This window comes from Osmia bicornis, chromosome 13, assembly GCF_907164935.1.
Source record: "Osmia bicornis bicornis chromosome 13, iOsmBic2.1, whole genome shotgun sequence".
Lineage (NCBI taxonomy): Eukaryota > Metazoa > Arthropoda > Insecta > Hymenoptera > Megachilidae > Osmia > Osmia bicornis.
Window position 1 is genome coordinate 9,428,412 of NC_060228.1, and position 14,023 is coordinate 9,442,434.

The 14,023-nt window shown below is 46.1% G+C and overlaps 1 protein-coding gene across 1 annotated transcript in view; it reads right to left on the bottom strand.

Annotated features, from left to right (window-relative positions):
* The window catches only part of LOC114880286 (cadherin-related tumor suppressor), a 52,481-nt gene extending 38,620 nt beyond the window's left edge, over positions 1 to 13,861 (bottom strand). The window contains exon 1 of the mRNA XM_029196149.2: positions 8,625 to 13,861. Coding sequence (XP_029051982.2) covers positions 8,625 to 13,856 — 5,232 coding nt within the window. The 5' untranslated portion in view covers positions 13,857 to 13,861. The remainder of the gene's footprint in view (positions 1 to 8,624) is intronic.
* Positions 13,862 to 14,023: the final 162 nt, after the last annotated feature.

Genomic DNA, 14,023 nt, shown 5'->3' on the forward strand with positions numbered 1-14,023 from the left:
GTATCATCTGCTGCTCGCGTCCGATCATCGTGGACACATTTAATTCCCTGATGGACCTTTTGTTTCTTTATTCTCCATCAGAGGCTGAATTGGATGATCAACCGTTTTTATCAATTTTTATTCAAGTATAAGGCCCAGCTCAGCATTTGCATCTATGTGTAATTCCACTCAAACTCTTTGAAATTTTCTTAAAATCAAAACTCTGAAAAAAGCTCTTGAAGGATAGAAGAGAAAGAACGAATCAAAATGAGCGAAGCGGCAAGAAAAAGAAGAGAAGAAGTTATTCTACAGGGTTAAAATAAGAGAAAGATCGTGATACAAAGAAGAAGAAGAAGAAGAGAGGGCGTCGCGGGATACTACATATGAAGAAGAGAAGAGGTGGGACGGAGAGGGTCCAAATAATATTTCAAAATTAATGTCATGCGGAGCCTTGCAAAGGGGTCCGGTGGGTTCCGCACCACCTTCCTGCATAAGATAAGGACCCCGTTGGCCACCGAGCCACGAGAAAGAAGCGAGCCCTGCCGAGCCAACCAGTCAAGTCAACTTGCCAACCTTTCTTCCTCCACAAAGTCGGCATGGATATAAACCACCGTCTATAATCACCCAAACACCTAGCAAACTTTAATAAACACCAAAGACAATTTTACTCGTTTATACATATAAGATTTTCAAGTGTCCTTATGAAATACTTTTGGACGACAGTATATGTATTGGTGTAACTAGCCGGTTATAGAATTTTATAACCTTGGAATGGCTTACCTAGTTATTACGCCAATACGTGTATGTCTGTGAAAGGAAAGAGCCCCGAAGAAGTAAGAATACTGTTGAAAACGCATTGCGCGTTCTGCGTTCTGCGTTCTGCATTCTGCGTTCGCGATGGAGGAAGAGAGTGGTGGCAACAGACCACCGAGGAAACGGCGAAAGAAAGGACGAGACTCGGGGTAGAACGAAGAAGATGGGTAAGAATGCGTGAGGAAGAATGCATGAGTGTAAAAGGGTAGGAGAAGGAAAGGATGAAAAAGAAGCGAAAAGAGAAATGGACGAGATGAAAAGGACGAACAGGAAGAGAGTGGAGCGTGCAAGATGGAGAATAACAGTGAGTAAGCGTGTAGGATGAAGCGAGAAGAAGAGGATAAAACGGGGGACAAGAGTATCCTGCGTGCAAGGTAGAACTAATACCGAAAGGTGTAGCCTTCTGGTTAGAGAAAGAGGAGAAAACGACTTAGGAAAAGAGAAGAGATGACTCCAACGAGGGAGACAAACGAGACTCGAACAGAGTCCTCCGAAGAATCTAAACTCTCTGGGGTTAACGCGTTTCTTTGCTTGCTCTTTCTATTTTTCTTTTCCTGCCCTCCGCATCGTTTCTCTTTCTCTTTATCTAAACTTTACCGATACCTTCTCTGTTATTCCTTGACTCTTGCACTTTTTCTATTAGTCTTACTGCTCCTTCTCTTCGTCATCTTTCTTCTTGAAACATTCGTCTTTTCCTGTTCAAGTATTTCTCTTTGTTTCCCACGAATTTCATTTTCTTGTCAACATTAGAGGAAGGTAAAACCAACATCTACAACTAACAAATTTTTCATCGATCGAATGATTTCCTTCAAAATCATTTAATTGTAAGAGAGGGAGAGAAGGATAAGAGAAACATTGGAACCGACATGGCATTTCGCGGATCGATTTACGACAATGATCAGAAGAGCGATGTGGCCCGACGATTAATCAATGATTTGTAGAATTCAAAGGAAGAGAAGGAGAGGCGAAAGTAAACCAGTGGAAAGGGGTTTGACAGATGGAATTGCTCGGGTGCCCGGTAGACGTGTAGAGATTCGTGTTCCTTGTTCAAGTGTTTGTCTAGGGCCTAAATAAATGTAAATCAAGCTCGGTAATCTTTACAGCAGCCATCGTACACTGAATTTTCCATTTTACATACCTGCTGCCTTCTGTATAATGTACAACGAAGATCATGGCAAACCTTTTCCGAAAAATTCATTCCAGTCATTGCATAATCTTCCAATATTTACATTGAACCGTTCGTAAGGGTTCATCATCGGGGTCATCGATCAATTCCGAATAACACGATCGACGAACGAATGTGATACGGATTGCCTCGGCTATTATTCCAACGAATTTTTCAATTGATACACAAAGAGGAGGCAGTCTTTGACGACTCGTGGAAAGAAAGAGTTGACCGTGGACCAAGTGGTTGTTGGTTCCTAGTGAGTGCGACCCTTTGTCTTTCTTTTCTGCATAATTGTGCCAAAACGAAGGCGAATGCAGCTTCGATCGGGCTCGACTATAAATCAAACGAACTCTGTATTATCAGAATCATCAATGGTGGTGGTGCCGTTTTGTTCACTGTCCAAAAACATGCTAAACATTTTGACATCTCAGGGATTGAGTGGTGTAAAAATGTAAATTTTGCTTTTATAAATGCAACTGCATTGTTTTCTTGGAGACGAAAAGAAAGGAAAAAAACCATACCAGTTTAATGGATATTCAATCTTACGATAACCAAAGGTGTTTGTCCAGTTATATTTCACTGCGAAATGGGAATAGGAAAAAAATATTTGCAAATGGAATGACATTATTGTAGGACCCATCATCGGGTTTGTTGGTGAGTAAAGTAAGCGTGAGTCGGTCTGAAAACGCTCGAACCGTATCTGACGGTCATTAGCGAGCGTGCGCTTCTGAGCCGCAAGATAAAAAGCAGAGGACCAACCAAGTTGTATTTTACCGGGACATAGTTCTCAGGAATGATCACTATGCGAAGGTCAACCGATTATGAAAAGATACAACGTTTCGTCGAATCCTTTTATGCTTTGGATTTTGCGCGAAAAATCGACGTTTCCGGGAACTTGCTCATCCTATTTTTTTTACTGAACGGTTCATCTGATATTATTATGTTAGTAGGAAAAAATGGATTTTAAATCCAACTAAAACCTGTCAAGTTTTTCTTAGAAAATCTTTCAGATTAGCAGCAACTTAATATTCTCTTTTTAGAGGAGTAGCTTTAGATTGCTTGTCGTATTTTAAAACTTTGTTTCAGCCCACCCTGTGCGATTCTTGTGAATTCGGCATCCTTTAAATGCCACTAAACCTAAATAATCCCTTATCATTTCGAATATGGCAGTAAACGATGAAAAAAGCTTTTTGCCACTTATCGTTTAAATATTGTATACGAAATTGTTGTTATATAAGTAGTAAGATCTGCTGTTACATTTGTGAGTTCGGTGTAATTTCTGGCCACTTTTATGAGTAGCAGAAGAACACAGGGCACACACACACACACACACACACACACACAATAAAAGGTCCGAAATGCGCAACGAGGACCTTAATGATGTCATAATTGAATAATGCCCATAATCTTCCGCGGATCAGACTTTTTGCCGTTTCTTACGTTGCTTTCCGCCGATCACTTTAAATTGAAGCAGTTACACACGTAAATACGTGTGGTAAAAACATAGATGATAGGAAGGAGTATTAATTTGTAACGCGTACCGGCCGCGGCCGGCCAGTTGATTGTTTCCGCTTCGGTCCGCTTCGAATCGACGCTCGTGAAACGTCGTTTATACGCTATTTGTTTCTTGTACTTTGTAAGAGTGTCTGACTGTTTCGGTTCGGTGCTTGGGAACTTGGCAATTCGGGAACTTGAGAATTTGAAAAGTGAAGAAACTGAAACGTTTCCTTCAAATTACAAAAGCCATCCTAATTAATAATCCTCTGTCGAATACATTAGAAAAAGCCATGAAATATCAAGAGTCATAGATCTTTTAAAATATTCTGAAGGATGAAGCATGAAGCATGAATGTTAAGACAAACGAGGAATAGGAAAGGGGACAAGGGTACGACAAGCATTAGGACAAAGGACATTCGCCGAGGTAAATCGTCGATCGGGCTGCATGAAAGCGTGAAAGAGGCGGCAGCAGCAGCCTGAAAACCGAGGAAATTATACGACAAGGAATACCTGGTATTCTCGAGTGCACTGGGTGTCAAATGTTGAAGAACATCGGAAAAGCAGGTAGAGATTAGGAGGTACAACAATGCGTAGGTAACCGTGCGTTTCGAGCTTTTGCCATGGCAGATGAAAAGGGAAAAGAAAAGATAGAAGAAGATCGAAGAGATATACCCACGGGGCACAGGATGATCATCCCATCCCGTAGGACGTAGGAGAAACGGTATGCGGTTCTGGAATTTCGTCCTTAATCTTTTTTTTCTGCGACCGCAGTGATTTCAATAGACGAATCTCGAGGTCGCCATTGGTTCCTGCTGTGAGTATTCTACGGTGACATTTCCAGAGGACTAACAAGAGTAATATTTCAATGGGCCCTTATGCATCGCTGTAGGGGATATTATTGCATCTCCAACGCGGCATCTTCACCCTTCCGACAAAATATTGTACTAAAGCTAAGGCGATAACTTTTATCCAATTGAAATATTTCAGTTATACCTACATATTTCTAATAGTAATATGGAAAAATATTTTCTATCGAACACTTTTCTGTAACTGTTAGCTTCAAACTTTAGAAGCTCCTGTGTCTCTCCTTTTTTTATTTCATTCAAACTCTTATCGCTTCTTTTTCTTTCTCTCGATCCTTTTTTTAATCGATTTACGGTCCGTCCTCGGAAACTTTAGATAGCTGTGCGCGTACGAGCGATATCGATACGCCGACTTTCGTTCGAATGTGCAAGCTCATCCAGGATCATATCTCTTGAAATATCGTTCGCCGTTGGTAGAAGCGCGCGGGCGGAACGAAGCTTAAAACCTCCCTCGTTAAGTAACGCTCTCCTTGATTATTCCTTTTTCTCTTTCTTCTTTCTTCTTTCTTCTTTCTTCTTTCTTCTTTCTTCTTTCTTCTTTCTTCTTTCTTCTTTCTTATTTCTTTTCATTCGTACACCAACGACCGTCCGCCTTTAAATTGTCTCGTTCCTGTTACGATTAATTTTTCTCCTGCCTCTTTTCTTATTTTTTATGTTTGCCCTTACTCACCAGAGATTCCTTTATCTTGGCCTCGATTGTAACTCTGCGGGCTTATAATTCGATCAACCAAGAGCACGGTAACGTCGCGTCGTCCTTTTGCGCTCGCGAGTACAAAGAAATTTATTTTAAGAAAAATTTATAATTTTTCATAATCGAAGCGATTGGAGCAACTGCGAGCGTGAAATTTCGCGTTTTATTCCTTCTGTTTCGTCGAGTGGAGATCGCGATAGAAACCGTATCGATTCGGTAGAAATGAAAATAAGAAAAAAAGAAACGGAGGAAAGAAAATTCGTGGTGTTGGCAATTCCTCACGCCCACAGATTTCATTTCTACCACGGGGATGTCGTTTCGTTCCGATTCTTCGCGCTACGCCTTCTAAAGAAGACGTTGAAAAATGAACAGGATGACGATTGTGATTACATGGGGACGAACAACGACGGTAGAAACAGAAGATAGAGAGAGAGAGAGGAGAGAAGATGATGATGATGATGAGCAAGTAAGAAGATTAGCGTAGCATTAAAGGTGCCATCCCCGCTTCCTTTATTTCGTGCCCCGTGAAGATCGACCGAGCGGAATGAACGCGACGAACTTTATAAATACGCCCTTGTAAATCATTTTCTGCGCGCCGCACCGCGCCATTCGTGCACATCGAATCCCCCGCGCTCACTGAAACGCGGCTAATAAACCAAACGATCTGGAATTGCCGCGAGAAATGACTAAAATAACCGAGAGACCGAGAAGATCGAGAAGATCGAGAGACAGAGAGAAAAATTACTTTAATGAAAGAAATTGAAGAAGTTGTTGCGAGAACCGTAGATTATCAATAGAAATATTTGATAATTAAAAGACAGTCGGGTTTTGGAGAACCAGCAAGACGTTCCTAACAGGCAATCGTATGGCAGAAAAATTATCGAGCACCTACTGCGATATCATATTAAATCTGATCTGAAATTTTTGACCGGTAGTGTCTATCTAAACAGAAATCGAGAGAGATGGTGACGAAGGAGACGAAGGAGACGAAGGAGACGAAGGAGACGAAGAAGAAAAAGTAAAAAGGACGAAAGAAACATTACGCCTACATTTCGCACGAAGTCAGGACCCACCCATTGCCACGCGAATGTGTGTGGGTTTGCCTTGCCGTTCGTGGCTCACTCGACCATACATCAAGATCACGTTAAAGCCACTTTCTTAAATCAAACGCCGCGCCACTTACTTTATTTATCTGTATTTCCTACGTTTTGTCATCCCCCTCCATACCTTCTAGGATTATCGTGTGTTCGCGTTTTCAAGTGGAAACTTTTCGATGCTCGCTTTATTGTTGCCGGTAACGATCCGTGTTATGCTGGAACGATTTCTCTGAATCTTGACGACTCTATCGGGTTCAATGATTCGAGATCGATGCTAGATTATAGCTGTTAGCTATTAGTCGAGCCTTTCGAACGTTAGGAACGTTAGCTGTAACCGATCTACTCTACTAGGCTAGAGCTGACTAATCGTGCCAAGGAAATGTACTCTAAAACGAATTTCAACCTTTTTCGAGGGGGTTTCTTCTCTCCAGATATCATAGAAAATGTATTCAATTACCAAAATAATATCATGAAAATAATAAACTACATATGTCTTATAATTAATAAATTATAGGCTTTATAGAGTAAATTAGTAAATTAAAATTATTAGGTATATTTAATGCTAAAGAACCTATTAGATGAATGAAATTAAAAAATATTTCACACTCTATCGTGGGACGCTCGAGACAAACTTAATTTAATCACCGCATTATCTCCCATTAATTGTTTTCACTGTATGTACGCCTACAATAATTACGGCGCCGTGTTAATAACATCGTATTACGAATACAAGTTAGTCAAGTCGCGTTTAATATCGGTAATTAAGTCCGTTAACATCGCGATCCTAACGAATGCTTGCTGCCCAGTCAGAAACGATTCAACCGCCTTTTCTTCCTCGTCTTTTTATCTCGAAACTCGTCGGTTCCTAATGTGTATATAGACGTAGCACGCTAATGAAATCCGTCAATCGAAAGGGCAACAAACGACGAGCTGAGCAAACGACACGCTACACTCCTCCCGTACGTACAATGGCTTCCTGTTAATTTTTCCTTCGGAACATCATCCTTGCCATCATGCAAATACAATTACGTCCAGCCGGGAATGTTCTAATTGGCTGGACACGGTAAGGTTTCACAAAAATGTCACGACCATACGAGGAAGTTGGGAAATTATTGTAAAACGTTAAGCTGTCCCATGACTTATGGACGGGAGTCTTTCCCTTCGCTTTCATCCCCATCGAGGGCGTAGCAAAAAAGTCCTGTGATACGATACGAAGTCGATGGCCGGGCCTAACAGTGGGCATACAGCAGACTCGAACGAATACTAGAGAGAAACAGAAAGTGAAAAAGAAGAGAAAGAGAAGGATCGAGGACAAAAACGTTGAAAGTGCAGTCGGTTCCCGAACAGTCACAGATCCCACAGCGAGCGATAAAGGTAGCTACCAAACGACGAAGAAGAAGACAGAGACGAAACGAAACGAAACGAAACGAAACGAAACGAAACGAAACGAAACGAAACGAGGTAGAAGAGGATCTTCTGAAATGAAGCAGCAGCAGCAGCAACAGCAGCAACAGCGGGGTAAGATGGGACCGACTTTTACCTACGTCCGGGCTGTTTGTATGCGTTCACTCGAGATCAAGTTTTTCTCGAGTTCTGAACCTCCGGCAGAGAGCCAGTCAGCCAGCCTCGGACTCGAATCCAACTTGATTTCCTGGCACGCGGTTCATCTTGTCGTTTATTCTCTCCCATTCCGAACCACGTACCTGTTCACTCTTGTTTCTCTCTTTCTCCCTTTCGCTTTTCCCCACTTATCGCGGAGGGATGCTTCGTTGAGAACACGTGCCCTTCGAAAACCAGATATATGTACTTCTTCTACGTCCCACCGCACTGTTCGAATGCTTATATTTAATGCAATTAACGTTAATCAGTCTGCAATTGACCGATGTCGCGTTACTGCAGTGACCCCTGATTAACAAACAAGGCATATTATATTACGTAAGAGAAGTTCTCATAAAAGACACACGCAAAATGTGTTAATGAATAGTTGAAAGCACATGGTACGGTGATCGTACGTGACAATTCCTCCTTATTTTTTCTACATTTCCTTCAAAATGTACCTTCGATCATGATTAATTGTTATACAGATAAGATATTTCTTCTAGTCAAAGCTTTCAGCTCGAATCCGTTCAAACTATTCCTGATATCGATATACGGATATACCGTTCGTTTCTTTCTCTAATCCTACTTACCTTCTTTCTTGTCGATAAAGCTAAAGATTTGTGAGAAAAGATTCAACTCGTAACGTTGAAACTATTTCGCCGCGAAAGCGATCGAATTATACGGGGGTATGTATACATACAATATGTACACATATAAAATAAAAAAGAAAAAAGAAAAAAGAAAAAAGAAAATGAAAGCTCGGTTTCTATCGAAAGAAAGAAAATGAAATGAAAGGAAACGAGCAAGCATGCCAAGAGGAAAGACGAATTTGCTGGACAAAAAGCGGCGAATGACTTTTGGAACTCGCTGGATCATTAATATCTCCAAGATGATCAATCAAAGAACGTGGAACTTACTTTGGTAGACGTCGTACTGGGTCTGGTACCACCGACACCAATGGCGTACAGCTGAACCTCGTACCACTGGATTCCTGTTTCCCTGTCCAGAGCGGCAGCCGTCGACAATATACCTGTCCTCGGATCCACGTCGAACAATCTGTCCACTTGGGCACCGCCGCTACCAGCGGTCACGTTTGTCACGTAATATTCCAGATCTATGTTAGATCTACGGTTTCTAGCAGTCACTCGGAGAATACTGGTACCGATAGGTTCGTTCTCGTACACGTTGCCCTCGATTTGGCCCCGATGTTCCCAGATGATGGGCTGATCGTCCCCATCTTCACCAGCCACTATCAGAGTCAAGTAAGTCTCTGTGGACCTACGTTCTGCCTGGACAGCCTCGTCCGTTGCACGAATCCCTACTTGGTATTTCGAGATCCGGTCAAAGTTGTTTTTCACGGATCGTGGAAGTTTCATGGTCAGATAGCCAGTGGTACGATGGATTCGGAACATGTCCGAGTAGTTGACGCTCGAACGAAGCAGTTCGTAAGTGACCAAACCGTTAGTGCTCGAGTCCAAGTCTCTGGCTACCAGCTGGCTAACAGTTATCTCTTTTTGGTATTGATAATTACCTTTCACGGGCAAAACTACGGCTGACATGCTAACGAATATCGGAGCGTTGTCGTTTATATCCTCCACGATGACTATCACCAACTTCTCCGCGGATAGTCGAGCACTCGCTGGTTGTGCACTGTCGGTAGCTACCACCACCAGCTTGTACGTGTCCACTTCTTCTCGATCGATCGGCAACAGGGTGTGTATCACTCCAGTCGATGGATTGATGCCGAATCTACGGACTTGATCCTCCGGATCCTGACTGGCGATAGAGTAAGTTACCACGCCGTTCTCGTTCGAGTCAGGATCCTCCGCGGTGATGGTCACTATCGGTGTATGCACCAGGATACCTTCCCTGATCTGTCTGGCGATCGCAGTGTTGGGAAACACTGGTGGATTGTCGTTGGCGTCGATTACCTCGACGGTCAAGGTCGTGACAGAACTCAATCTAGGATGACCACCGTCGCTGCAGGTCACGTTCAGGGTGTATCTCTCCAGTTCCTCGTAATCCAACGGCTTCTTCAAGTACAGCGTGCCCGTCAACGGGTCAATGTAGAAGGTGTCTCTCCTGTTGCCAGCGGATATGGCGAATGCTAGTTCGCTGTTTGCTCCCAGATCGTTGTCCGTCGCTTTGAATCGGACCAATTCCGTGTTGGTCGCCGTCGTCTCCAACACGGATATTCTCGACTGATTGTCGACGAACTGGGGAACGTTGTCGTTCTCGTCGAGCACCTCGATGCGAACCGTTGTGCTCGACGAGAGACGAGTTTCCAGTCCAGCGTCGTGAGCCACCACCGTCAACAGATACGAGTCCGCGGTTTCGCGGTCGAGTTCTTTCGTCAAGGAAATTTGTCCCGTCGCTTCGTCTATGGTGAAACGAGCGTGTTGATTTCCATCTTCCAACGAGTAAAACACATCCCCGTTCAGTCCTTCGTCAGCGTCTGTAGTGTAAACTTTCAATAGCTGTGTGCCAATCGGTGCACCCTCGTTCACTTGCACCCTGTACGGAAGCCTCTGAAACTGTGGAACGTTATCGTTCACGTCCATGATGTAGATGACCACCTTAACCCTATCTCGTAGACGATTGACGCCGTTGTCGGTCACTGTGGCTTCCAAGCTGATGTAACTGGTGGTACCGGTGTTGGTGACCAGCAGCTGTTCCCTGTCGAACACGCGCAAAGACTTGATGAAACCGTTTCTCGGATCGACCACGAAGTCCTGTTGACTGGTCGGTAAGGAGAAGACCAGGTCGGCGTTGCGACCCACGTCACGGTCAGTGGCCAATAATTTGCCGACGAACGTGTCTGGTGGCTCGTTTTCGCGTAGGTGGAAAATGAAGCTGGAATTTGTGAATTCCGGCGCGTTGTCATTTTCGTCGATTATGTGAACGACCACCGGCACTACCGAGCTTCTCGACGGGCTACCCTGATCGGTGGCGGTCACCTCGAGCGCGTAATAGTCCCGTTCCTCGCGGTCTAGAAGGTTCTTCACGTAGAGTTGTCCGTCAGGAAAGATTCCGAAGCGAGCTTCGGTATTTCCGTCAGTGACGCTGTAGAGGAGACGTCCGTTAGCTCCTAGATCGACATCGATTGCCGTCAGGGAAAAGAATCTGTCGTTGACCGGCGTCGACTCGGGTAGAGAGGTCTCGTAGCTGGTCAACTTGAAGACCGGCGTGTGATCGTTGACGTCTTCGATGCTCACTCTGACTTGATGTTGCGCCGAGAGCGGTGGACTACCGGAATCCGTCGCGGTCACTTCGAGGTTCAATACGGTGGCTGGCGGAGCTCTGATCGGTTTGTCCAAATAGATAATGCCCGAATTTTCCGTCACCCTAAATTGTCCGCCAGGATTGTGGGTCAGAGAGTAAGTTATCCTTGCGTTACCGCTCGCATCCCGGTCCCTGGCACGAGCTAGGCAAACCTCTTGTCCGACAGCGGCGTTCTCTTTCAAAAACACCTCGTCCCCTATTTCGCCTTTAGGAAATCTCGGCGGGTTGTCGTTTACGTCGAGCACCGTGATGTTTACAAAAGTATGCCCGTAAGCGAGTCCAGCTCTGGCGGATAATTGAAGAGTATAGTAGGCCAGCTGTTCACGGTCCAAACAACCAGCAGCGGTGATCGTGCCGGTGCTCTCGTCTATTTTAAAGTTACCCTTCGGATCGCCAAAGACGATGGCGTACGAGATCTTGGAGCCGGCGTATCGCGTCATCTCCACGCTGCCAACCTCCCGACCGAACATGCTCGACGCCGAGCCGCACTCGCCTCTGTCCTCGGCTATGCGAAACTCGTAACCGTTGTACGCGTCGAACTCGAGCCGTTCCAGGTCTTCCTCGCGAATTATTTCCACCACAGCGTTCCTGCTGGCTATCCTGTCGCCGGTGTCCTTCGCCGATATACTCAACTCGTACAGGGTTTTATGGCCGGCTCTCAAAGAGCCTTGAAGAGTAATCTCACCGGTTCGCTCGTCCACCGTGAACAGTCCTTCGCCACCGGATTCCAGCGAGTATCTCACTTGAGCATTCTCCCTCGCATCAGCGTCGCTAGCCGTCACTTTACCCACCGACGTTCCTGGCGGGGCGTCTTCTGGTATGGGCATCAAGTATCTCCACGGATAGAACACCGGTGAATTGTCGTTGACATCCTCCAAAGTTAGGACGACGGTAGCCGTCGACGATTGCGGAGGAGTTCCTTGATCTTTCGCGATCACTAGGATTCTGTATACGGCGATCGTCTCTCGATCGAGGGCAATTTTTGTGGTCAGCTGACCGGTCAGTCCATCGAGCGCGAACGTTTTCGGATAATCTCTGGTGACGCTGGAATGGAAAGTGTAAGCCACGCTGCCGTTCGTTCCTTGATCGTTGTCCACGGCGGATAGCGTGGCCACTTGGCTGTGCGGGGGAGTATTTTCGGACAACGTAACCTCGAGAACGGTTTGGGAAAATCTAGGCGCCTCGTCGTTCTCGTCGAGGATGGTTACCTTCAAATGAGTCGACGCGTATTTCGGATTCGGTCCACCATCCCTGGCGGACACGTGCAACTCTATACTGCCCTGTACCTCCCGATCGAGGCTGGCCACCGTGGTGACCAGACCGGTGTCCTGATCGATCGCGAACCAACCTTGCTCGTTGCCCGAATCGAAATCGTAATAAATTCTCGCGTTCAATCCGGAATCGGCATCCGTGGCGGAGATGCTGGCGACGAAGCTGCCGGTAGGCGAAAGTTCCGACAGCACAGCGGAGTATTCGCTCTGCTGAAAGACCGGTTCGTGATCGTTAACATCGTTCACGTGTATCACTAGGTAGGCGGTTGCCGATCGTGGCGGTGTACCTTTATCCGTAGCGACCACGGTTAAATTGTACTTTGGTATCTCCTCGCGATCCAGTCTCCCGTTCACGCGTACTATGTCGAAGCTTTGCGTATTGTCTAGCCTAAAGTGAGCCAATTCGTTCCCAGCACGAATCTCGACGGTGGTCTCGCCGTTCAGCCCTTCGTCGTTGTCGATCACCGCGACCGCGGCCACTATGGAATCCTTTGCGGCGTTCTCATCGACGGTCGCGTATCCCGGCGTCGAGGGGAAATAGCTGAACTTTATTTCAGGATCGTGATCGTTCGCGTCCAATAGATTCACCGTTACGTAAGTCCGGCCGTCCTGCCTTGGCGAGCCGTGATCTCGGGCGAAGACCGTTATGACGCAGCTCTTTGGACAACCGCCACCTGGATGCGCGGCGATCGTGCAACTTTGCTGAGGACAATCCAACGGCTCGACGCTCGTAATCGTACCGGTCTCCGGATCGATCGTAAACTGTCTCTCGGTGTCGGGCAAATAGTACGTAAGTCTCGAATTGTCCTCGGAATCTTTGTCGGTGGCATGGACGGTAAGCACCTTTGTCCCTACCGGGGCACTCTCGTTCAGCGCGACCACGTAGTCGCTCTGCTGGAATATCGGCGGATTGTCGTTCACGTCGAGCACGGTAACGTTCACCAACAGGAAGCCCACCCTAGGTGGCCGTCCTCTGTCCCTCGCGCAAACGTTCAACGAGTAAAACTCTACCTGTTCCCGATCTAATTTCCCGGTCGTTTCCAGGTGGAGATACGACGTTTCACCGGTCGGATTACCGGTCACTTGTAGACGAAACTTTCCGTCGGTGTTCCCGTCGACGATCAAATAATCCTCCGCTACACCGTTCTCCGGGGTGTCCCTGTCGGTGGCTGCGTCTAGCAACAGTTTCGTACCCACGACCGCTGACTCCGAGAAGCTAACCGCTATGCTGGACTCTGGAAACTCTGGATCGTTGTCGTTCACGTCCAACACGAGGATTCTCACCTCGATCGGATAGGTCGGTTGACTGGATAACACGACTAAATCGAACCGATCGCTGCTCAACGCTTCCCTGTCCAGAATTTTCGCCGTTCTAATTTTTCCTGTTTCAGCATCCAGCACGAATTCCTGGGGTGGCTCGTTGAACCTATAGGTGAAGCCAGGTTTCACCGGGATCAGACCGACCAAGCTGCCCTTCGGTTCGCCCTCTCTCACCTCCAGTTGAACTCTGGTGTCAACGGCTCTGCTCTGCATCGCCAGGCCCATCGTAGCGCTATCCTGTGGTAACATCGGCGACCTTCGTGGCACTAGCCGCATCACTCTTTCAGGTAGGTTGTTTCGCGAATAATACTCGGCAGGATTCGCCGCCTGGCTGGCATTTTGGTCCATCGACAACAGTCCCAGGACCAGGATTAGGACCATCGATCTCCTTATGATCATCTCTTCTGTCCCTTCGACGCTCCCCCTTCCTTAGCCAAATTCAA